The sequence below is a fragment of the Hyaena hyaena genome, unplaced genomic scaffold, assembly GCF_003009895.1.
Source record: "Hyaena hyaena isolate Hyena2069 unplaced genomic scaffold, ASM300989v1 scaffold_213, whole genome shotgun sequence".
NCBI classification, from domain to species: Eukaryota; Metazoa; Chordata; class Mammalia; order Carnivora; family Hyaenidae; genus Hyaena; species Hyaena hyaena.
In genome coordinates this window covers 1828725-1855395 of record NW_024080843.1, presented here as the reverse complement: position 1 = coordinate 1855395, position 26671 = coordinate 1828725, and the positions used below count along the sequence as shown (strand labels likewise).

Below are 26671 nucleotides of genomic sequence, written 5' to 3'. Positions count from 1 at the left end.
TTAGTACCACACCTCATACAAAGGAGCTAGATGCAGAAAAATATCTGCAGTTTGAACACAGCCCTATAAAAAACATGAGTGCAAATCAAACTTTGAAATTGTGGCTTCATGGTAGAATCTTTGGTGATCTTTACTTCATTGTTATATCCTTGTAAATTTCCCCCAAATCTAAATATATGCGTGTTCTTATTAAAAGTAAATTGAGTATGTTTGAAAAAAACAAAATAGATCATATTTATCTTTAAAAGAGTTCAGGGGCGCCTGGGTGGCTCAGTTGGTTAAACTTCTGACTTTGACTCAGGTCATGATCTCACAGTTCGTGGGTTTGAGCCCCGCATTGGGCTCTGTGCAGACAGCCCAGAGCCTGGAGCCTGCTTCAGATTCTGTGTCTGCCTCTCTCTCTGACCCTCCCTCGCTCGCTCTCACTCTCTCTCTCAAAAAGTAAACATTAAAAAATTAAAAAGAAATAATAAACTTTTAAAAAATAAAAGAATTTGAAGTAGAACTGCCATACGATGGGGCACCTGGGTGGCTCAGTCAGTTAAGCGTCTGACTTCGGCTCAGGTCATGATCACACGGTTCATGGGTTTGAGCCCCGAGTCGGGCTCTGTGCTGACAGCTAGCTCAGAGCCTGGAGCCTGTTTCAGATTCTGTATCTTCCAGTCTCTCTGACCCTCCCCTGCTCATGCTGTCTCTCTCTCAGAAATAAATAAAACATTTAAAAAAAAAAAAGAACTACCATGTGATCCAACAGTCACATTTCTGAGTATATGTATATGAAGGTGACAAAGTCACTATCTCAAAGAGAGAAGTAAATAAATTAATGCATGTTAATATGTAGTGAAGAAACATTAAAATGAGGTGGGGGGAGGGACTCACTAATGTGAGCTATGAGTGTGGTAACACTTTTGTTTCCTAATCTGCAGTGATTTTGCATTATGGCAGTCAAACGAGAGCAAAAGTGTTTCCAGAAACTGCGGAATATCAACCTACAACTGCAGCAACAGTGCAGGTGTTAGCAAGACCTTTCCTGCAGCCAACTCACCAAGTACCTCCCAAAATTTCAGCAGCAAGATCAACGGATGGTCATGTCACCTCTCAAAGAGCTGCCACAACCTCCAGCTCCGAGCCCCCAGTCACACACGCAACAGTAAAAACTCTAGGAACAACTTCCTTGGTAACTGTAAGCAGTACCCCATCTACCAGCCCCACGATTCACACGCTAGTCACAACCCCGCCCACACCCAGTAACTCACACACAGCTGCTCCAGGCACTGAGGCTTCCATTGGCCCCAGGGTACCACCAGGTTCACTGTCAACCACCATCACCCCACCAGTCCACACAACAGGAAACTGCCCCACAACTAGGAAAACCACCCAACCCAGTAACCAGACCACCCTTCCAGCAACATTGTCCACCTCACCATATAACAGCACAACCAGTCAGAAGCTTACTCAACCCACGCACACCCCAGGAGCAACCACAGCTGTTCGCAATACCACCCAGACGGACTCACCTGCCACCATGGTTCCTAGGCCCACTCTGGCACCTCAGCCTTCATCAGCCAAGACCGGAATTTATCAAGTCCTAAATGGAAGCAGGCTCTGTATCAAAGCAGAGATGGGGATAGAGCTAATGGTTCAAGACACAGAGTCGGTAAGTTGGGGCCATAGGACTATCTTCAAAAAGTTTGAGGGCAGTATGTCTTGCTAAGAATAACCATTCCCCTGCATCTTGTGTCATATTTTAATGAAATAAAGAGTTGCAAACTCCTCTTTCTCCAAGATGCTCCATGAAAAGTTGAATCTGTTTTGGGGTTCCTGGGTGGCTCAATCGGTTGAGCGACTGACTCTTGATTTCCACCTGGGATGTGATCTTACAGGTTGTGAATTGAAGCCCCATGTCAGGCTCTGATCTGGTAGTAGGGAGCATGCTTAGGATTCTCTCTGCCCTCCCCCAACTCACCCCCTCTCTCTCTCTCAAAATAAATGAATAAACCTTATATATTTAAAACTGGTGCATCTGTTTTAGAATACATATAAAAACAGAGAATGATAGTGACTGGATAGAGGAAGGCACACACACAAATTGTAACTGTGCATACCTCTTAGTTTTAGCCAACATGGGCAGAGTGTTGGGATAAGATCAGTGTAGAGCCCAACCTGGTCTTACCCCTCCTGATAACTTCAAGCCTCAGCAACTTCCCTGTGAAGTGAGAGATTTGGATTAGTTTCCATAGTTCTTGCCAGCTGTGACATTAGTATCAAAAATCTAGATTAGGGGTGCCTGGGTGGCTTAGTCGGTTAAGCGTCCGACTTTCGCTTGGGTCATGATCTCGCGGTTCGTGGGTTCGAGCCCCACGTCTGGCTCTGTGCTGACTGCCAGCTCAGAGCCTGGAGCCTGTTTCAGTCTGTGACTCCCTTTCTCTCTGACCCTCCCCTGCTCACGCTGTCTCTCTCTCTCTCTCCTAGAAATAAATAAAACATTTAAAAAAAAAATCTAGATTAAAAACAAGATTCGAAGGGGTGAGGGTAGGGCAGAAATTATTTGCTTTACGAAAGGAATCACCATAAAAGTAGTTCTTTTTTTGCAAAGGTTTTATAAAACTTCCACATTCAGGTTTTTGTTTGAAACTGAAGTATATTAGACAGCAAATGCTTTCCTGAAGTACCTTTTAACATGTTTAGTTTAACAAAAAGAAAATTGCATGCAGTATATCAGGAATAGACTGACTATAAATTATCTATCAAGGAACTGTTTCTCTGGAAGATCTCCTTCTTTAAAAACTCTTTTGAACATAAAGCCGTTTAGAATGATGATAGGAGTTTTCTGGGGACTTTGAAACTTTCAAGGGAACATAAACTAGACTTGAGTTTCAGACTCACTTACTAGCCTTTGCTTCTGGTTCCCTAGCTAGAGTTTTCTTCTACATCTCATTGATATGATCTATTTCATTTCGTTTAGGTTTTTTCACCTCAGAGATACTTCAACATCGACCCCAATGCAACACAAGCCTCTGGGGACTGTGGCTCTCGAAAATCCAACCTTCTCTTGAATTTCCAGGGCGGATTTGTGAATCTCACATTTATGAAGGTGAGGGCTGAGCTCCTTCATACCAACTGGCTCACATCACTTTCCCTTTCCTTCACCTGGGAGCCCAGTGGTGCAACCACACACTTCACTTTAAGTTCTGAAGGAAGTAGGTCTCAGGGCCTTTTGAGATATTCCCTGATAAGAATGAGGGGCCTGGAGATGGAGAAGAGGGAAGTGTCAACATCTTATGTTTGCCTCCTTCCCCTTTCATCCTACTCTGTGCAGCCTAAGAAGGGCTTCCGTGCCTCTTAGGGGAGGCTTGGCTTTGGGGAATCCAGCCACGGGTGCCCTTTGCAAACCACCCAAAGGAGGAAGCTGTACAGATCAACAGACCCATAGAAATTCACACTGGGCACACACAAACAAGATTATTCTAAAACCACAATCAAATGTCACAAAGGGTTTTTTCCAACTGCAGCAGGCAAGATTTAGGGACTAACCCAGCACTGGGTTTCCCAGACCATATTATGAAAAGGGTAGACAACAAAGTGGAGTAGAAATATTATGCAAGTGAGGTCAGAGAGTCTTGGGTGCAAATTTGACACTGTCACTTGCTCACTTTGTGACATCAGGCAGGCAACCTAACTTGTCTGAACTTTATTTTAATGTTTGAAAAATGGAGGAAATAAATTAGAGATCACCTCTGTAAAGAGCATTGTCCAATACTTGGAAAGTAGATGTTCAATAGCTAATAGCCATGATTACAGTGACTGAAGTAAGAAAATGTCTTGGGGATACAATGCTGGTCATCGCACTCTCAAAGGAGAGACTTGCCCCTGCTTCTCCCAAAGTGTCATTCAAACAGGCCAAGTAAGAGCCGGGAAGGAGGAGCTGAGGGGACCTTTGCAGCTGAGACTTGGTGCAGGCTCCTTCTTACCTGTCAAATGTGACCCCTGAAATTAGAGCGGTCTTGGGGAGGAGATCTTGGGGAGGAATGAGTGTAGACTTTGATCTGAAACAAGTCAAGATTCGCTCTCAGCCACTAGTTTTGGACTAGTTGGGGCATGTTTTCTCATCTTTAAAATGGAAATAATTACACCTCCTTATTGGGACCCTTGGGAGAATCAGAAATGGTAATGTGTAAACTGTCTAGCACAGTGCTTGGTACATAACAAAATGTGATAAAGGGCTATTGTTGCTTTGTTGTTGTTGTTGATGATGTTGATGTTAAGTTGATGTCAAAGGCTTTATCCTCCATTATTCTACTTGTGCATATTTTTCTCCTTAAGGCAGAGATGCACTTGAGAAGACAGAGGTTACCTTTCAGTACCAAATGGGAGAAATGTATTCTCTCACACCAGAAGAACATTCAGGGCAGAATATGTGCTCTGCTTCTGAACAATGGAGTTTAAACTTTCTGAGGGGTCAGGAATTCTTTTAAAATTGCTTAGGCAAAAGGGCAGAGGGCACAAGCATTTATGCTTTAGCTCAAGGCTTGATTCCACCCAGACTATTGCATGTGTGAGTGATTGTCTGAAGGAAGGCATTAGAAAACTCCAGTGTTTGTGCAGTCAGTGGCCACTGCCTTGGGCGGGCCTATGAGCAGGGGTTTCTTTGGCACCTTGCAATGTCTCTTTTTGCTCCTTTTCTCTGTCTCCTGATGCCCTCTATGCCTGTCTTTCTAATGCCGTGGGTCTGGATTCTGATCAGACTTCACCCAAGTGTTGAACCCCTGCCTTTCTGGAAATCTCTGTGCCTCCAGAGGTGTGGGCAGGAAATGAGTATGGAGATAGAGCTGGAAAGACCAGCAGCACCTTCCTCCATCCATCCACCTCTGGAAGGAGCAAGGAAAACCACTATCCCAGGCCCCAAGTTTGCAATAGCTGCTTTGCCAGAATCCCACCAACCAAATTCACTTTATTCATTTTATTCTCCAGCACCAATTCCATAAGCAGATGACCTTAGCTCTACAACAAGAGGAAGGCAAAGAGGCTTATATAGAAAGTAAAGTTCCCACCAGCCTTAGTCCTTCAGGAGAATTTCTGTATTTTAAAAGAGAACTTGTTTAAACCACTTGTAGCCACAAATTCAAAGATCACAGGTGCTAAACATAGAACATAATGAGAGAAATAGGCAAATAAACATTTTTTTCTGTAAGAACAGGCAGTCTTTATTTTTTATTTTCTCACTTTTGACGAAGACTTCATTTTCACATGAAGTCTGCATAAGGAGAACATTGGAGTAGTGAGATGACAGAGACAGGCCTCAGGAGTGAGGCAACAAAAGGCAGGGGTAGAGGGTGCCATTCTCGCCAGAGAGGTAGCCACTCGTCAGCTCTGCCTGGTGGTGCCAGTGGCTGGGCTGGCATCTCTCCCTGTCACTGTCTTTTATGGTGGACAATCGGGTCTACATTCTGAATGACTGCTGTCCTGCTATACCAGTTGTTGAATAGTTTACATATAATTTCCCTCAGTAGGTAATGAGAAACCCGTGTGGTCAGATATTCTGATTGCTCAAGACAAGGCAGAAATTCAGACCTTTTCATTTTACATGTTGGCAGCACATGTTTTGAAAACTTGAACAATGCTGGCCAAACAGAACACAGTTGTAAGCCAAATTTGGCCTGTGGACACTCTGCCCTAACATGTGGACTGTGTGAAATGCATTTAGGCAGGTAAGCCATCTAGATTCTTCCACAAGAGAAATGGTGTCAACAATACTGTTGGTCACTTTTCAAATGTTGCTACCCTCTATATCAGTGCTTCTCAACAGCAGAAATATTAACATTTGGGGCCAGATAAGTCTGTGGTGGGGGCTGTCTTGTGTCTTGGTGCAGTACTGAACAGTCTTCCTGGCCTCTACCTACTGAATGCCAGTAGCAACACCCAGCCCCATTTGTGACAATCTCAAATATCTCTAGACATTGCCAAATGTCCCCTGGGGGAAAAATCACCCCTGGTCGAGAACCACCGCTCTAGAGAAAAAAAGAACCTTGAAAAATAGTTTATGTTCATTATAACATAATAAATGTTATAAATGAGAACCAAGTTGTAGAATGTTAAATGGATGCTGGTGAGCAAGGCTGAATTAAGACTTTATTAATAGGAATTTACTGAGCACCTACTTTGTCCTGAGCACTGAGCCAGACATTATAGGAGAAAATAAAAGAAAGACAGGCTATAGTTACAGGTTTCAAAACATGTACAATAATTAATAAGTTTTTATTTTTTATTTTATCTTTTATTATAGTTTATTGTCAAGTTGGTTTCCATATAACACCCAGAGCTCATCCCAACAGGTGCCCTCCCCCGTGCCCTTCACCCATTTTCCCCTCTCCCCCACCCCCATCAACCGTCTGTTTGTTCTCAGTATTCAAGAGTCTCTTATGGTTTTCCTCCCTCCCTCTCCTTAACAATTTTTTCCCCTTCTCCTCCCCTATGTTCCTCTGTTAAGTTTCTCCTGTTCCACATATGAGTGAAAACATATGATATCTCTCTTTCTCTCCCTGACTTATTTCACTTAGCATAATATCCTCGACTTCCATCCATGTTGCTACAAATGGCCAGATTTCATTCTCTCATTGCCATGTAGTATTCCATTGTATATGTAAACCACATCTTCTTGATCCATTCATCAGTTGATGGACATTTAGGCTGTTTCTATGATTTGGCTATTGTTGAAAGTGTTGCTAGAAACGTTGGGGTACATGGGCCCCTATGCATCAGCACTCCTGTATCCCTTGGGTAAATTCCTAGCAGTGCTGTTGCTGGGTCATAGGGGAGTTCTAGTGTTAATTTTTTGAGGAACCTCCATACTATTTTCCAGAGGGGCTGCACCAGTTTACATTCCCACCAACAGTGTAGGAGGGTGCCTGTTTCTCTACATCCTCACCAGCATCTATAGTCTCCTTGTTTGTTAATTTTCGCCACTCTGACCAGTGTGAGGTGGTATCTCTGTATGGTTTTGATTTGTATTTCCCTGATGATGAGTGACGTTGAGCATCGTTTCATGTGTCTGTTTGCCATCTGGGTGTCTTCTTTGGAGAAGAGTCTGTTCATGTCTTCTGCCCATTTCATCACTGGATTATTTGGTTTTTGGGTGTGGAGTTTGGTGAGTTCCTTATAGATTTTGGATACAATTCATAAGTTTTTAAATTGAAGTACTGCCAATGGTAGAAATGTAAAGAAAAATCTGCATCCTGAACTGTCCCTTGATGATGTTCAGTTGAGACTTAAATTATCCATGTCATTTCTATGTGATCATGTACAAGCTCCCTTTCTGAGCCTGTTTCCTCCTCTATACGATGGGGCCAACCAGTCCCTATTTTGTTGGACTGCTGTGAGGTGAAAGAGGCTAACATATGTGGCCGTGCTGAGGGTGGCATCTGGCCCATAGTGGGGTAGGAGAAGTGGGTGTCCTTTCTCATTTCTCTCATATCGTTCTTTAAAGAACTGAAAACCTTTCCATATCAGTGTCTCATTTGATTAAGGTGACAAAGCCGAAAGTTGTTCAGACCCTTCAGGTGCAAGATAAATATACCTCCTTTCCCCGACTCCCCACAACTTCCTTCCTGTTAGGATAGTTTGTTTTAGAACATCTTTCAGTAACTTTGTGTAGAGTTTATTTTTCCATGCTCAACACTGCCCCTTTTTCATCCACCTGGTCGGCAGGGCAGCTCAAGACTTCCAGCCCTGACTTGAAGCAGGACATGGGAGAAATCAGTGGTCCGGGGGGAGGGTCATTAGGTCAGGCAGTGTTTTGGTCAGCCAAGGCCTGGAAAGCTAATGCTGTCTACCACCCTGGTGTTTATCTAGAGCCTTACAGGGGCATGGAGCCCCATGAACCTATAGACTCCTGGGAATTGTTCAAATGCCAACACCCTCAGAGTGCACTATCTAGAACTTCCCAAGCATGCTGTACCATTTCATGCTCCCATTTTCCCTTATGCTTTTCCCTCTGCCTGGAATGCCCCTTCCATTCCTCAGGCCCTTTTGCATTCATGCTTTAAAATGCCTCAGTTATCTTCACCCTATGAAGACTCCCCACCCCCAGCCCCCACCTCCATCCCAGGCAAAACTGGGAGACTTTCTTCTTTTGGTTTCCTGACCCTCCATTGGTTGTTCTCTGACCTCCATTAATGCACTTACTGCAAATTTTGCCATCTTGAAGGCATGTCTGTGATTATTCACAGTGCCCAGCCCTGACTTTGTACATAGTATATCTTTAGCAAATGTTTGATGAGGAAATAAATCAATAACGGTGTGAATCTAAATTTCACAGAGATTCTGGGCCAAGCTGCCAAAAAGTAGATCAGCAGCATCAAAGAAACAGCCTCTTTGGCTTCCTTTTTCTATATACAGAGCAAGGGTTTCTTGAGATAGTCACAACAATGCTGAGCAAAAATGGCCTGATGATGCTAAAGACAAAATCCACATCCTGAATATCTGTGACTATGAAACTCCCACAATGCATTTTGCTGAAATTAAGGAGAGGACCCAGGGCCTCAAGGTCATTTGTATGCTGCCTTCCTGAGCAGGTTGACTGGCTGGTTTGCTCCGGACCTGGTCCTTTGCTAAGGAGGATGTTTAGGTCCCTTGAAGAATGAGGACCTCTCTGATGAGATATTGCAGAGCTCTTAGACACTGGCAGTGAGGAGCCACTGTGTCAACATCCCACTTGTTGAATGGTGAAATGGGACTTTTGTAAGTGATGCATTCAAATGCACACACTGTAAGTAGTGAAGTACATTTAGCTGTTAGGAGTCCTTAGCTCCCTTTTGTCAATGCTGATGGGTACACAAAAGATTTTCACTTTGTTTTCAAGAATCTAGCATGGTAGATATTTGTCACTCTTCAACCTGAACCCCAAATGCAAAAAAACCAAAAAACCAAAAAACAAAAAATGATCTGACAGAATCACTTTGTGCCCATCAAAGGAGAAAGTATATACTATAAAGTACCTGATGTGTATAATGTAATTTCTCCTAGACTTTGGGTTAAGTCTGACATCTGCCTGAAGCTCCCAAACCCTCCAGTCCCTCCTCTGTACCCACCTGACTTCCATCCCCCAGAGCTGAGGTTTCAGCTATTTCTTTAATTAGTAGGACTATTGAAGCTCAGCTCACTTGCTTGTTCTCTCTTTATATCTGTGGTAGATCTGAGCTCTAGGAAATAGGCAAAAAAATGATCATTAAGCACAATGAGAGTTTACTAAAAAGGAGCAATTGAGTTTATTATTACTGTTGTGAATAACACTGGTTAAAATTTTTTTAATGCTTATTTATTTTGGGGGGGAAGGAAGTGGAGGAGGGGCAGAAAGGGGGGGAGAATCCCAAGAAGGCTCTGCACTGCCAACGCAGAGCCTGACATGGGGCTCGATCTCATGAATCATGAGATCATGACCTGAGCTGAAAGCAAGAGTCAGACACTTAACCGACTGAGCCACCTAGGTGTTCCTACACTGGTTAAAATTTGAGTGAAGACTGTGATAAGTTTTTTACATGGATTCCTTCATTTAATCACATCAAACAGGTAAGTCTTGTTATAATTTTCTCCATCCTGCTGAATAAGTAAAAAATAAATAAATTTTTGGAACGTTCACAAAGATTTCACAACTCAACTAGGCTACCTGGAAACAAAAAAATATTTTTAAATTAGTATTTGAAAATGATTAGCAAAACTTTGTTCTCCCAAATATGAGTTTAACCACTCTCTTTATAACATTTCATAACCAACTGATTTGTTCTGCAACCTTGTTTTTCATTGGTGGTGGACACCCACACATTTGTACTAGGCCCCACAAATTGTGTAGCTGGTCCTGCTTTCAGTAGATGGCTAAATATGGACACCTGCATTTCAGGGAATGTGAAAGAAAATTCTTGTGCAACGAATTTTTTTGTCTAAATGCACATATCCACAGAGGAAAATGTAGGGCAGGATCCTGTAGACCAGATTTTGTTTTGTCTTGCCCACAGAGAATGTGAATTAGAGGTAGATGCTTAACTCCTCTGAGCTTCTTTGTTCTTAGTTGCCAAATGGGTTGATAATATTTATTCTATCTCAGGGGATTGTTGTGAGGCTCAAAGGAGGCAATGTAGGTGAAAGCATGCATTTAGTAAACTGTGAAGCTTTTATAGAAATACAAAGCTTTTCCTAATGTGAGAATAGATCAAGGAGATGCCACTGGAAGTGGAAGATTCCGGGAGGTCTCCTATGGACCTCAGAGGGGCCTCATCACTGCTCTGTTGCTGTTCCTTAAAGCAATCTCACACTGTAGCCCAAGCAATTTCAATAAACAAAGTCATGCTCATGTCATTGTTCTGCTAAAATCCCTTCAAAGGATCCTCTCTGCTCTTAGGATAGGGCAGGAGGAGTCTTATTACCATGACCCTGAGCCCTGAAGTACAGGTCTCTTGTATGCTAAAAAGGACCCCAAATAAAGAATAACCTGAATAAGTGCTTTGTGAAAGCGACCCAAGAAAGGCCTGGGTCACAGATGTTTGTATAGAACAAATGGATGGTCCCAGAATGTTGTTTACCTTGCCGTTGAAGCCTAAGACTGCACATAGAAGGAAGGAGCCAGGTCTTCTTCTGGGACCTAGAACAATGCCTGGTCTGGATTGGATATAAGAGGAGTTAAACACTAGACTTGGAGACAAGAAGCTTGGGGTCATATCTTCCCCTGCCACCCATTAGAGCTGTGACCTTGAGCAAGTCAGTGAGCCTATATTTCTTCTTGTAGTTGTGAGAATTAGGTAAGGCATGGCATAGAAATATCTGCTCCAGTGCCTGGCACAAGGTAAGAAGCCAGTATGTGGTAGGTGCTGTTCAATGAATTATAGGATCTAGAGTTGAGTGTATCAATAGCAGCTAGCTTACCTTACTAAAATAGTTTGTATTTCTGGAACCCTTGTATTGTGTAGGGAATCATCATTTAATCTACAAATTATATGCAAATGGACTATAATATAGTCAGTATTATTATTACCAAATTTCTTTAATGGCTAGACTTGGAACTTCTAAAGGTAATTCCATTTCAGATTCTGATTTTGGTTTTGCTCACTCTTACAGATAGTTTTCTAATGAATGTTTACAAATAATAATGGTAAATCACCTATTTAGATCCCTCCCCCCAAAATAAAAAAATAAATAAATAAATAAACTCAAAACCTCCTCTTTCAACTTACCCTTTCATATCTCAATTCAATTCCCTTTAATGTTTCACAACTTTAGTCTCTCAGGATGTTATAGGGTATTTTGTAATGGTTCATTTTGTTTTTCCAAAAAAACCAATTCCTGAATAAAATGTGGAACACTGCCTTACATTTCTGAACACAATCACTTGGAGTCTTCTTCTAGAGAATACCCAGTGATCTCAGAGGAAATCTTTTTTTTTTTCCAGAATCCCTCATGATGGCCCTATCTAGCCATTTTGGAGACATGAACTCCTTAGTCTATTTAAAGCAATTGATACCCTCCCCAGGAAAATGCATGTAAAATTTTGCACACCCAAAGAGTTTATGAGCCCCATGAAGTCTACCCATTGTAGCCTTAAAGATGAGTGGTCTTAGTTTGAATCTCTACCCTAAGATATTAATTTCTAGTAAATGCTTAATGTATACCCTCCAGCCTCTCCATCTTCCAGATGTATATGCATTCTAACAGGAAGAAATATGGCCCAACTGAAGGGACTCTGGACTGCTGGAACTTGAATTTTAGGCTATAGTAACAAGGATATAGTACAGAAATTTGGGGCCAGGGATAAGCCATTATTATTATTTATTTATTGTGTGATATATTTACTTTTTTTGAAGTTTTCAAACACATTTATGGCTCCATACCAACACACCTCCAAGTCCCCATATCAAGGATTTAATAGTTAAAATAAACAAAGTTTATAAATCAGGATCATAAACATAGAAACAAATTGCCCAAAGGTTAACACACTGCTGTTTTACAGGATGAAAACTCATATTATATCAGTGAAGTGAGAGCCTATTTGACAGTCTCAAATCCAGGTAAGTAGTCAGAGAAGGCTATTCCACCAGCTCTGGTGCTGTGCTTCTGGTTAGCTCAGTTTTCAGTCCATTGAATTTATTAATCTCTGATGCTGCTTTGGAGAAACAGACTGAGGGTAACCAGGAGAACTTATTACATCTTTGTTTGCTTCAGTTTGCTCATCAAGGAGATTGGACTATATTATGTCAGATATCATTAAAGCAGAGATTATTAAAGCAACAATAAAGAGTTTAGTGACTTTTGGACAGATTTGATATTGATAGTGCAATTCATTCTAGACTCTTGGAATCATGCATTCATTCTACAAAAATGTAGTTAGTGCCAGGTAGGTGCCAAACCTTCTAATAGACAGTAGAAATCCATATTATCCAAACATATAGTCCCTGCTGTTATGGAGCTTACATTCTAGAAGTGAGGAAAGGACCATAAACAGACACATTAAATTATAATAGCCAGTTAAGTAGTATTAAGTTCTATGAGCAAACACAAGCAGGTCCTGGTGGAAAGGACTGGAAAGATATTTTAAGTGGGGCCTTTGGGAAGCCCTCTGAGGAGGAAGGCCTCTCTGAAGAGGTGATATTTGAGCAAAGAGTTATCCCCATCTGGGCGCATCTGGGCCTGGGGAAGCTTTTTTCAGGTGGCAAAAACAACCAGATACACAGTCCTAAGGAATGAAGTTGCTCATGTGTTCAGGGGCCAGCAAGAGAGTGAGCAAAGCAGAAGAGTAGATCTGAGAGGCATCCAGGCCAGAGCATGTAGGGCATGTGGGTATGGCAAGGTGAGGACCTTGAATTTTAGCCTAAAGGGTGAAAGGATGTCATTGGAGAGTTTGGTATAGGGAAATGGTATATCAGATTTACAATTATAAAGACTCAGTTCAGTTGCTATATAGAGAATTGCCCACAGTGGGGCCATTTGAGAGAACTCCTATAAAGTTCATGTTTAGAAAGATAATGCTCCCAGTTGAGTTGGGAGAATTTCTCAGAGGGCTCAAACATTTCTCTGGAAAGCCCAGACTTAGATAACAAAGCACTGTTGAGCACCTCTTATGTGGAGGTACTGTACAGAGTTTTCATGTCTGTTTTCTCCTTTTTAAACTTCTATCTTTTGACTGGCTTAAACTTATCTTATTAAGGAATCTATACTAAAGAAACTTGTCAGGAAATGAAAATGTGGAGAAATGTCTATCTAAAATATTACCTATATGATACTGATATTGTTCAAGAGGATGTTTTCAATGATTATTGGTTAAAAGTAAGGAAGAAGTCATAGTTGACAATTCATTTTCATATATAGTAACTCATGTAGACAAGTACACTCATATAGGCTGGGGAATAAATATGAATGCTAACACAAATTAGCTAATGTTTTTACTAGGCACGGACCAAATTTTAGCCAGGAATAGGGTAGTGATATCTCAAGAGGCAAGGGAGGGGTAAGTCAGACCAGAAGCTAAGTTAGAGGCTGAGAAAAGGGATAAAAGAATTCTAGGCCCCAATAATCCAGGCTCAGCAGTAGTAGCAGGATCTAGAGTAGTCACAATAGTGACACTTTGCACACCAGTGGTAATGGTGATGGTATTAGTAACGGTACTTAGTTATAATTACAGTGGTAGTGACTGTTGTAATGTTAGTGGGAGTAATAGCAGTAGTAACAGTAGTAGTAGTAGTAGACAACTACCCTGGGATATAACACATGATATAGTAGTATACGGATAATTCAGTACATCATGCAGGACATTTGCATGTACAAATGAAGAGTCTACAGTAAATAGTACAGTAATGGCAGGAGACAACAACCGGGTAGTGATTAAGATAGCAAGCTTCAGAGGGGGACCTGGGAGACTCAGTGGGTTGAGCATCCAACTGTTGATTTGGACTCAGGTCATGGTCCCAGGGTCTTGGGATCAAGCCCCACATCAGGCTTCATGCTGGGCATGGAATCTGCTTAAGATTCTCTCTATCCCTGTGTTCTTCCCCCCTACTCATGCTCTCTCTCCATCTCTCAAACAAACAAACAAAAAAAAGATAGCTAGCTCTAGAATCAGACTGCTTGAGTCCAAATACCACTTACTAGTTGTAGAATCTTAGGCGAATGTTATCAGTTCTCCAATTCTCCATTTCCTTGTTTATACAATGGAGACAGTAGAACCAATCTCAAATGGTTGTTATGAGAATTAAACAGGGAAGTACAGGTAGAGTACTTGCACAGCACCCAGCACATGGCAAGCAGACCCTTAATGTGGAATGCTACCTTAGACACAGGCAACAGACCCACAGAGGCAGGAAAGGAGGGAGACTTTCAACCTCCCTCATTTATAGCTTGTGGGTATTCCCTGCAGGCACAATTTTGGTAAATTCTTTAAGGTCCATAGTCTGGTCCTCAATCGTGGGAGCTGTCAGCACCCCCTTACATATTGTCTGTTTCTTCAAGGAGACTGATGTTAAACCAAGGTCATGAAACTAATGTATAAAATCAGGATGCAAATTTGTGCATTTATCATGCAACTGTTTCTTATAGTCACAGCCAAGGGGACTAGACAGTTGGGTCCTCTGGCCAGTGAACTTTCTCCCATTCAAGAAGCCAAAGTATAATCAGAAGGGTGTTTGATGAATGTAAAATTAGAGCAAATGGAATTAGTTATGATTAAAATGTTTAGCCCCAGCTGCCCTGAAGCATACGCTTCCTTGAAAAGGGTGTACCCGTCAGAAAACAGGGCCAGTCCTTGAGCAGGATCTTCTCTCCCCAGCAGCACTTAGATGGGCAGAGATGAACCTCTCCCTTCTTTGTGTTTCCATGTGGATGGATGCAACAACCCCTGCTAATGATGGGATTAGCCTGTCCTCTTGCTATATTAATACAATCTAGTAATATGTAAACACTCCACTTGGAGACTGTGGATGTCTATTCTGATTCATTAAGGGTTCATGTGACTGTCGCAGAGAGCAATCTTACTTCTCTTATTTCTGAAGTTTTTCTGGGCACTTCTCTGTAGTCCCCAAACACTGACAATAGTCCCCACCAACCTGCCCCCAATGACTTAAAACAACTGAAGAAGAAGTTTCTAAAAATTCTCATTTCAATGTTGTCACATTCTAATTTATGTGAATTTGCCCCCCATATGCTACAGAATTTGGGAAAAAGTCTCCAAAGAGCAATAGAGTGGTTTTTCATGAGGACAGGGCAGAATCCCTGAAAGGCCATTTAATAAAGGGAGTAACCACTGGAACTCATTGGTTATATGCCAAGACTGTGATGTGTCTATATTTTATCTTCGTTCTTTCAGAGAAAATTTACCAAGGAATGAAAAGTGCTATGGTGATGTTTGAGACTGCAGTTGGACATTCCTTCAAGTGTGTGAGTGAGCAGAGCATCCAGCTGTCAGCCCACCTTCAACTGAAAACAATGAATGTTCAATTTCAAGCCTTTGATTTCGAAGATGACCACTTTGGAAATGGTAAGTTAAATCTTCATCATGTCACAAACATAAACTTCAGAGACCCAGGGATAGTGTCAAGTTGTTTTGTGTGTGTGTGTGAAATTGTCAAAGGGACAAGAATCACATGAGCTTCCTAGAACAGTATGATTCCACAAAGCTTTTAGGGCCAAGTTCCCCTCCTGCCATTCCTCTGAGTCAACCAACCTCAAAATCAGACATCGTAACCCACCCATGTCCTCCCACAGCAGGATAAGTTCTCCTTGTATGACTAAAACATGTATTCTGACTCATACAAACACACATACATACTCACTTGCTCACTGAATCAAAAAGTCAGAAAATACCACCTACAACTTCCCCTTTAAAAAGCTAGTAAACTCAGGTACATTGGGAGACTTAAAGATCCTGAGTATTAGTAATATCTAAAATTCAAGATTTCCGAATAGATTCTCTCCCACTTGCAGGAGGAAAAGAGAAATATGCAATATAGAAATACACTCTGTTGGGCACCTTCTTTTCAATTATGAGCTCAGTTCTCCTGACTAGAGCTTCCTTGTGGCTGGTCTTAGTTTCCATGCAATTTCTGCTTTGAGTTTTAACCATCACAGAGGGAAGCGGGACCTAAGAAGAAGGCCAGGGACAGATGAAGCTGACTTTCTGAAAAATCTTTTTTTCCCCGCCGGGAAAATGGGTTACAAGGATTTCTCCATATGTGCAGGAATTGAATTTCAGTTTCCAAAACATTACTCTCATAATAACTAATGACATCATGACTACCTCTCAATTTTTATAAATCGATTTAGCTGGAAGATTAGTGGTAACTTACATTTCTGTCATGTGAATCCAACTTCTCTTTGAGTTCCATTACAAAGTTGAAGATGTGCCTACAAAAAACTTCTGATATACTTGCTGGGAAGCATTGAGCAGAGGAAGGAATAAAATATGGCTTGCCTTGGGTCCCCTGATTTCTGTAGGTTTTCTCTGAGTCTTAAAATCTCTGCCTCTGTTTTGGACCTTTACCACAGCACCAAGATAAAAATATTAAAATTTCTTAGTAAGTTGGCCCCACTCTGTCATCTTATCTCAAAACTTCTAATTTGGGGAAACTTAAGAATTCATGATGAGGATTTGAAAAGCCTCTGTAATTAATTATGTGATCTTAAAAAATGAGGTACGCACCTACTCTTCCTCTTGCTCAGAACCTCTGTGAAGCAGGCAGTGAGCAGGTGTATGAAACCTGGTACTGGGAGAGGTGAGAAATAAAACCTCTCAGCAACATATACCTGGCCTCTATTGGCAGTGCCCAAAGGGAGATGTAGAAAAACTATCTTTTCATTTTTTCCCCTCCCTCCCTCACCCTCTCATCCAATTCTCAACCTCCCACATTCTCAACCCAGTTTAGGGAGCTAAAATCCCAGAGCCTGAAAATGGGTTCTCTGGCCCCAGACTGTTCAGCAGCCCCTGTAAGAAGTGGGATTTGACTAGAAAACTTTGGCCATGCAATTTGGCACAGGTCCCTGTTTCCACAGTTGGGAAACATGACCCCAGAACTTAGCCTGGATTATAGTTCTTATCCTGACTCTCTAGACCAAACCAATGTTTCCCAAAGTTGGATCTGCCCCTCAGCTGCATCAGAATCCCCTGGACCTCACCTCCAACCCATTGAGTCATAATTTCCTGGGTGTGGGGACTGGGTATCTGCATTTTAATATAGTCCATAAGTGATCACAAGCACTGCACATTTCAGATCATTGCGCTGACCCTCTCCTTGTTTTCACCTGTCTCTGTGTGGGGCAGCAGGTGGGAAGCCCAGAAGCTCTGTCTGTCCCTGGCTTTCCTTCTCTGCCAGGCTGAGGCAGGCAGGGGCAGTATCACTTCCCAGCATTGTGGCCAGCCTGTAACACCTATTACTCTGACTTCAATTGCAGCGGATGAATGCTTCAGTGACAGAAACAGGAGAGAAATCCCTGTGGCTGTGGGCCTGAGTATCGCAGGACTGCTTGTCATTTTGCTAACAGCATGCCTGGTGGCCAGAAAGAGGCCCAGTAGAGGATATGAACGCATGTAAAGCCTCACCTTCTTCAAAGCGTGCAAGGTTAAGGCCTGGGTTCACATTCAGCCTGAAGTGAAGGGATCAGTTCTTCTAGAAACCTGTCCCACTCTCCCAATCTGATTAGGAAACCCAGCTTTCCACCAGGGGCCATCTGAAGGCTAATTAAAATGGAGCCACCGCTTTCTCCTGTTGGCATAAAGAGGCTGTGCCATATGGGCTTGAATGCCATCTTCCACACCTGGTAGTAGAGGCCTGGCTTTGAGAATTAGAGATAAGAAGGAGGGATATGCTCGGGAGAGGGACAGAGTAAATACCCAAAGGGAGAATTATAGGAAGGACATTTTCAACCTGCACTGATTTTTCTTACACATTTTGAAGAGTCTCAATAACTAGTTAAAACGTATACATTACTTCTAAAAAAAAATCCCAATACATTTCAAAATAGATTCTAAAGTCATTTTAAACTCCTGGATTTTGCCCAATTCCTGATTTACTTGAGTTACAGAATGGTGTTAATAGACTATTATTTTTTAAAAGACATTCTATGCTATTATGTATTATTAGTAAAAAAAAAAAAAAACCTAGGTGCCTTCCCAACATTTCATTTTTTTTAAAATGTTTATTTTTGAGAGAGTGTGGAAACAGGGAAGGTACAGGGAGGCGGGTGGTAGCAGAGGATCCAAAGTGGGCTCTGTGCTGACAGCACAGAGCCTGTTGTAGGACCCGAACTCATGAACCTTGAGATCATGACCTGAGCTCAACTGATTGAGCCACTCAAGTGCCCCCAACATTTCATTTTTTAAAAATGTAAAGCACATATCAAAGATCTCGCCAAACAAAAGAGGCTCCAAATTCTTCACCTTCATTTGTTGTCTGCCTTCTTAACACTTTTTTTCTCTGCTTTGTCTTTATTTTCTTTGATTCTAGTCTATACTTGTAAATGCCTTAATTTGGACCATAGTTGGGAGCGGATACAGGCTGAGTATCAAAAAAGACCAGGAATAGCAAGCAGAACGGGTAGATCTACCCCAGATTATCACCCACTTTCCTGTAAGCAAAACTTTACCAAAAAATCATAAACCGGGAGGTTCCTGACTGGAAGTGATTGATATGGGGAAGAAAAATTCTATCAAATATGACTTAGCTTGTTATTTGTGGTTTTCTATTACGTTGTTTAAATAGGAAAATTGAGATTTTTATTTCAGAGAAAAGGGGGAGTAATGGGCTTCTGGATGTTTTCAACTGCTTTTACTAAGTTGGTTTTGTTATTCTGTATTTATTTGCCAGAGGTGCCATTTGTTGTTTTGAACAGGAAGTGTATGAAAGTTGGCAATAGCTGTATAACCACTGCTTATCTAGGGCACGTACTGGCTTTCCCTGGAAGAATTTTACCTTTCTCCACTTTCTCAGAAGTGAGAGTGGGGAGGGCACATTGAGGTTCAAGATAGCTTCAAGAGCCCCTGAAGACGTTTACAGTGTTAGGACATTCCTGTTTTCTTCTTGTAACAGTTGATATTGATGAAAATCTGGGTATGTGAGGACCTGGTCTTCCCAGAGTAACTCAGGCTACCAGTGAGAGCTTACCTTTGGAGAGATACCATCTCCCTCCATCCCCGCAGGTTCCTCCAGCCAGTCCTTCTGGCAGGCATCAACCAGTACCCCGCTCCCCTACTTTAAAGGTTCTACACCGCAGAGCACAAGCTGCTTATTCACCATGCTCCTCATCATCCTATAGAATGACTAAAGGAGGGATACCTGGGTGGCTCAGTCGGTTAAGCATCTGACTTCAGCTCAGGTCATGATCTCATGGTTCGTGAGTTCGAGTACCGTGTGCTGACAGCTCAGAGTCTGGAGCCTGCTTCAGATTCTGCGTCTCCCTCTCTCTGCCTCTCCCCTGCTCCTGCTGTCTCTCTAAAAAAATAAATAAAAACATTTAAAAATTAAAAAAAAGATTGACTGAAGGAAGGTTCCTCTTCTAGTGTGTGGACATTTCTCCCACAACACACGGAGAAATAAGTGGAATTAAAATCAAGGAGAGGGGGGATAAGCCAGTTCACTTAAGTTCCATTTTCCTTTCTACCATCTTCAGTGAGCTCTTTGGAGTGGCTGCTGCTTAGAGTCCTGTTACCTACCTCCTCACGCACACAGCCCACCAATGTTAAATTACCGTGAATTAACATTCCAGTAAGCAAAAAGAGCAAAGCCGTCCTTTGAAAGACTGGTAAATAAAGCCCGGAGGCGTTCCTGCCTCTGAGTTCTATACACTTTCTGCGGTGACATCCGGGGAGGGTCCCGGATTGCGCCTGCGGCCAGCTGCCTTTCGGGAAGCTGCCCCCTCCGCCCCTGGATTCCTCTGGGGCTGCCTCCCAGTCCGTCTCTTAGGGCTGCAGTTCCTGGGGTCCGGGGCTTCCTGCAGAGCGCTGCTTGTCGCTTTTCTGGCGTCCTGGCCGGAGGCTGCCGTGCGCACTCCGGGAAGCCCTGCAGGGGGCCGGCAGGCGCCTGACCCTTGCCTTTAGTAAGTGCACCTGCTGCTTGCCTGTCCGGCGAGTTTTCTCTTCTGCTGAGGATACAGCATCCTGAATTCACCCCTCCCTCTGCAACCCACCTAAAGATAATAGAAACCTTCACTAATGCTACCTGGAGATAACCTATCCATTGTTCATATTGATGTAGTTCCCTCTCATGAGTATTGTTTTGCTAACTGGAAGTATATAGAGTAACAATTTGGAATCCTTTGTTACCTGTGCCTCATAAGCATTTCTCTATGCTATTAAATTTGCGAAGTATTATTCTTATGGCTGCTATCATGAATATGCTATCAACATTTTATAATAATTTACTTAATTATTGTGTTGTTTAGAATTTTTATTGTTTTTAGGTTTTCACAAATATGTGATTAAAGTATTACATACGAATTACAAAACAGACAAGACGTTGATTAACACGTGTATATAAATGTGTGCCTGAATTTTGGTTTTGCCCCATAGAGTAAATGGATTAAAATGGCTATAATTTACTCTGCAGTACTGATTCTTAATTTTAAAAAAATGGAAACAAAAGGTACATGTAGATGGTTTAAAACTTGAATACTTAAACAAGATTTAAATTCTGTAATGTTTAAAACAAATTAAAAAATTTAAGTATTACAGAAATATATAAAATGAAAAAGTAGAGTTAAAATGGTGACTGGAATTTTCCCCACAGAATTTTCCTTCCTCATTATCTAGTAGATGGGTAGGAGGGGAAAGTGTGTTTAAAAATCACCAGCAGCAGTTGAGATATAATCTAATGCAATAAACTTTTAAAAACTGGTGAACAAAAAAGAAACAAGACTCAGAGGAAGAGTTGAGAAGACAGCAGAGCTGGGCTTTGAGCACCTGCTTCCCCAATACACACACCAAGAAGCCATTTGAGAGGAAAAAACTCCTGTGAGCGCTTACTACCATTCCTAAAACTGAAGAGAAAAAGACTGATCATTTTATCTCTTCTTATCTAGGAGTAGTGAAAATGGCTCCTGGGAAAAGGAGCAGAGTAAACACAGAGACTGATAGAAGTGACCTGGGGAGACAACCCCAAATCCCAGGGTACCCCCAGACTGTACAGGGTACCCCCAGACTGTACCCCAAGGTACAGAAGAGAGAATCCAAATAGGTAGCTCAATGGGAAACATTAACTGATCTCACAATGGAAAGAAACATCCTAATTTACCCAAATGATATTAAAGGAAATTCAATGTCATGGATGAAATGCCCAAGTGTGAGCAAGATGAAACAAGGTACATGACCACTATGCAAAATTATTGCAACAAAAGAATGTAAGAATAATATAAGATTAGATTAAAATAGGGGTGCCTGGGTGGCTCAGTTGGTTAAGCGTCCGACTTCCGGCTCAGGTCATGATCTCACAGTTCGTGGGTTCAAGCCCCGAATTGGGCTCTGTGCTGACAGCTAGCTCAGAGCCTGGAGCCTGTTTCAGATTCTGTATTTCCCTCTCTCTCTGACCCTCCTCTGCTCACGCTGTCTCACTCTCTCTTTCAGAAATAAAACATTAAAAAAATTATTTTTTAAAGATTAGGTTAAAATATGGCTCCAGAGTTTTAGTTTTGCAAGATGAAAAATGTTCTGGAAATGGATAGTGGTGATTGTTGCACAAATTGTGAATGTACTTTATGTCACTGAAGTATACACTTGATAACATTTAAGGGGCACCTGGGTGGCTCAGTTGGTTAAGCGTCCCACTTCGGCTCAGGTCATGATCTCACAGTTCGTGGGTTCGAGCCCCGCGTTGGGCTCTGTGCTGACAGCTCAGAGCCTGGAGCCTGCTGAGATAATATGTCTCCCTCTCTCTCTGTCCTACCCCTCTCATTCTCTCTCTCAAAAATAAATAAACTATTTTAAAAAAAACAGTTAAAATGGTTATTTTATGTTATATATATTTTATCACAATTAAAGGAGGGAGAATTAGAAAGGAACATAGTTGATAAAATACAAAGAAAACATAACTCAAGAAAAAGAGAGAAATTCCTGACAGTTGGTTTTTGCAGAGAATCACTTAATAAAAGTGTGAATTTCATCTATCCAGAACTCATGGATGAAATGTTATAATGAAAGAGTGAGGTGAATGAGAGATTTCATTTCTACGAGTGAGCAAATTGAGTATCAAAGCAACACACAATTACAAATAGTAAGAGGCAAAATAGATAGAGCTGAAAAGCGAATTATCTTCAGAGAGAAAAGAACTGAAATAAGCAGTTCATGAAGATAAAAAATAAGATCATATCATGATAGGGCAGCTGCTAGGTATGGGAGATGTCAATTTCATCTAAAATAAGGATAATTGGTGCCTCTGAGGTAGAGAGTTCAAAAATAGACGACAAATTTGATGGTTTCAGAGATTTTGCTTAAGATAAATGATTGAGATTGCAGATTGAAAAGACACAATGTATCCCAGGAAAAAATTGACACAGAAAGCTTAACATTGGGGCACCTGGGTGGCTCAGTCCTTTGAGTGTCCAACTCTTGGTTCCTGCTCAGGTCATGTTCTCACAGTTGGGACTGAGCCCTGTGTCAGGCTCTGTGCTGACAGCCTGCTTGGGATTCTCTCTCTCCCTCTCTCTGCTCCTTCCCCACTTGTATGTGCATGCACATAGAGCATGCACATATAAGCTTGCAGGTTCTCTCTCTCTCTCAAAATAAATAAACATTTTTTTTAAAAAGAAAGCTTAACATTAAGATACATCCAAACTAAGCTATAGAACTTTAAAGATAAAGAATTCTTTAGACATACAAATTCTCCCTCCCCCTAAAAAGGCAAATCACCTATAACATTTAAAGCCAGCAAATGTCTACAAAATCCTAAGGGAAAAAAAGTGTGATGCCAAAATATAATTTACTAAGATAATAGGCAGGTATCCTCAAACATGAAATAATTCAAGGGATATAACACCAAGGAGCTCTTCTTAGAGATAGTGCTTGAGAATGAAATTTGGTAAGATTAGACACAAGCCACATTATAAACAAGGACATAAGCAAATATCTCTCAGGAATAAAGAAGCCACAGTTAGGAAAAAAAAAGCATTTTATCTATTTAAATAGTTAAATGGAAAAGGCATTAAACAACTATGGGTCTGAAAATTTATCATACAGATACATCTTATATATGAAATTATACATACACATATGTATGTATGTATGTATGTATGTATACATGGTTTTTCATTACAACATTATTTGCAATAGTAAAAGTTTGAAAACAACCAAAGTGTCCATCAGTCTGGGACAGATACATCCCACAACAGAATATAGTTATAAGAAAGAATGAGAACATACATTTTTATGTATGTATAGGAAAGTTACCCAAAATATATTATTAAATGAAAAAGGCATAATGCATAATAGTGAGAAAAGGAGGAAATAAAATATATTTTCATTTTTTGCTTAGAGCTGAAACATTGGAAATGTATATAGAAAGCCAGTAGTTAAGACAAGGGTAACAAAAAAGATGGGACAAGACTTAAAGTGGAACTTCTCAATGTACAGCATTTTGTACTATTTTGACTTTGAATCAGGAATGTGTTATATATTTGAAATACATTTTTTAAACTATAGAAATGATAGTTATCAAATAGAATTGAAATAGTTTAAACCAGAAAAATGATTTAAAAAATGATATATCTATTCAGGGGTGCCTCAGTGGCTCACAGTCAGTTAAGCCTCTGACTTCAGCTCAGGTCATGATCTCATGATTTGTGAGATTGAGCCCCACATCAGTCTCTGTACTGACAGCTCAGACCCTGGAGCCTGCTTCCGATTCTGTGTCTGCCTCTCTCTCTGTCCCTCCCCCATTTGTGCTCTGTCTCTCTCAAAATTAAATAAACATTAAAAAATTTGTAAAAAGAATAATATATTCAATATTTGAGTTGGGAATAAGAGACAGAGAAGGGAATCTGCTAGTGCTAATCTTTCAAAACACTATCGATAGATGATGTTTAAATTGGAAACACAGAGTTAAGAAAATGTATAATGTGTCTCATTCATTTCATAACCTCTAAATGCACTTCATAAGCCCTTAGTGTGTATTTTTAGTCTCTTTTTTGAACCTTAAAGAGATCTTTTATGAAACAATACTTCTTGTGACATAGATACATTTATTTGAAGTTCGGTAGTTTTCCCAGTTTTGTTTTAGCTTTTCTTCTATGAAATCAAGTTAAATTAAAATAAGCAATTTTGGTAAAATAGCATTTGTATGGTCCTATTTTAATAAAAGTATGTGTATATATTTTTCTCCCCATGTCCTTATAGTTGTAAAGAAAGATGCCTGAAATTATATTTGTTCGTGATTTAGCAAGGTTAATTTCTGGGTGGGTGGTTTGCAGGTGATTGGTTCCATAAGGGATCCAGGGGAGGCTGGCCCAAAATGTAATGCAATGTGATATTGATTATTTTGAATCGAAGCTACTTGGGAAGCAGCCCAGCGCAAGGACACTCAGACTCTCCTTGGTCACCCTGAAACAGGAAATCCCATATAAAAGTTACCCTCCCTGTACTAAGGAGTAAAAACACACCCTCATCACCAGAGAGAGGAACGTTAAAGCCAAGAAAGCTATAGAAACAAACCCTGTTACTTTTTATTAATCTGCTATCTCAGCCCAGATTCCACTTAGAACTCCTTACTAATTAAAGCTCTCAAACATCTGCTCTCTTTATCCTGTCAATTCCTCACAAATGTAATATCTCTTTGTTTAAAATGTATAAAAACTACCTGTGTTGGTCATTTCTTTGGGTATCAATTTCACTATTGGCCCTTTGTATACACATAATAAAACAGTGTTTTTTTCTCCTATTAATCTGTAATTTTTAAACCAGCTGGAAGAATCTTGGAGGAAAGAAGAAATTTCTTCCTCTTCTACAGTTTTTACCTTTTTATTTGTGCTTTTCTAAATCATCTTAATTACTTTTAATGAGAAAAATCTCATTTTTTGAAAATTGAATGATGTTTTGTCAGGCATACACATGAGCACACACACACTCATCTATGTACAGAGGAAGCAATTGCCTTCCAAGGTTTGCAGTGATTCATTGAAATGGAAGAACTGTGGTAATTAGATCAATGTTTTCTTTGTTTACTTTTCTGCATTTTATTATTATTTAAAAAATTTTTATTTTAAAAAGATAGAGCACGTACGTGTGCATGTGAGCAGGAAAGGGGCAGAGGGAGAGGGAATCTCAAGCAGGCTCCATGCTCAGCACAGAGTCTGATGGGGGGCTTAATTCCATGACTCTGGGATCATGACGTAAGCAGAAATCAAGAGTTGGTCACTCAACCCACTGAGTCACCCCGGTGCCTCACTTTTCTGCATTTTAACAGGATTTAAGCGATGTGATATTAAATAGTATAAAACTATATGCAAAGTAAAGGTTGACATCTACTCCCATCCCAAACCTTCCCCAGAATCTTGTCTATCTTTTCATTTTCGGCACACATGCAATTTTGTTTGGGTTCATGCAATGCTCCATGATCTTAGGGAACTTCTCTGTCAGCACACTGAGATCCACCACATTCTTTTTTGTGGTCACATTATCTTCTATTGTATGGATATACCACTTAAAATTTTTAATGAATATCTAGATTGTCTATTTTGCTCTCACAAAACAAGATTATTATATCTTTGTGTACTTACAAGAATAGATCTTTATAATACCCTATGGTGGAATTATTTTAACATATGTGTTTTACATTTTGGTCAATAGGTAGGTGCTTTGCATTTTGCTTTGACATTTTTGTTTCTTTTCCCAAATCGTTTTAATCAAATTAACTTCTTAATTTGTCAACATTCTTTTTTATCTAAGATATACATATTTATTAATATACATGTAAGTAACAAAACTGTGTACTCCAAAAGAGCTTATCATTTTGAAAAGCAACATTTCGCTGTCCTTTCTTTAAGAGACAAAGTACTTTTAACTAATTTTAATAATTTATGGTAGCTATCTCAATAATTCTTTTTAAAAATGTTAAAAAGATGGGGCGCCTGGGTGGCTTAGTTGGTTAAGCGTCCGACTTTCGCTTAGGTCATGATCTCACGGTTTGTGGGTTCAAGCCCCGCGTGGGGCTATGTGCTGACTGATAGCTCAGAGCCTGGAGCCTGTTTCAGTCTGTGATTCCCTCTCTCTCTGACCCTCCCCTGCTCACGCTGTCTCTCTCTCTCTCTCTCTCTAAAAAAAAAGAAGAAGAAAAAATAAAAATGTTAAAAAGCTTTCCTATTTCTCAATTTATTAGCTTTAAACTTATGGCAGATCCAAGGATTTCATACTCATAACATCTCTTTTATGGTTATATCACTGTGTTTTGTTAAATCAATAAGGTATATATGATTATAATTATGTAAATATTGTCCACTGCCAAATGAAATCGTATAGGACAAGCAGAGTGCCTGTCTTGTACAGATTTGTTTCCTAGAGACTCTATCATTCCCTTTTCCCTGGTTCCTCCTGATCCTTTTTTCTCTGAGCTCAGATGAGAATTGATCCTTGGTTCATTTTAATATTGGTTCATGCAAGGATCTCATGGATATATCCTTTTTTCTTCTTGTAAGATATTTATTCAGATATTTGAAAATTTGACTAAAA

General features: G+C 40.6%; 1 protein-coding gene across 3 annotated transcripts in view; it reads left to right on the top strand.

Moving 5' to 3' along the window:
• The window catches only part of LAMP3 (lysosomal associated membrane protein 3), a 44128-nt gene that overhangs the window by 13941 nt on the left and 3516 nt on the right, over window positions 1-26671 (top strand). For all 3 annotated transcript variants that reach the window (XM_039242318.1, XM_039242319.1, XM_039242317.1), the window contains exons 2-5: window positions 927-1657; window positions 2966-3094; window positions 11993-12050; window positions 15338-15508. In XM_039242318.1, coding sequence (XP_039098249.1) covers window positions 927-1657; window positions 2966-3094; window positions 11993-12050; window positions 15338-15508 — 1089 coding nt within the window. The remainder of the gene's footprint in view (window positions 1-926; window positions 1658-2965; window positions 3095-11992; window positions 12051-15337; window positions 15509-26671) is intronic.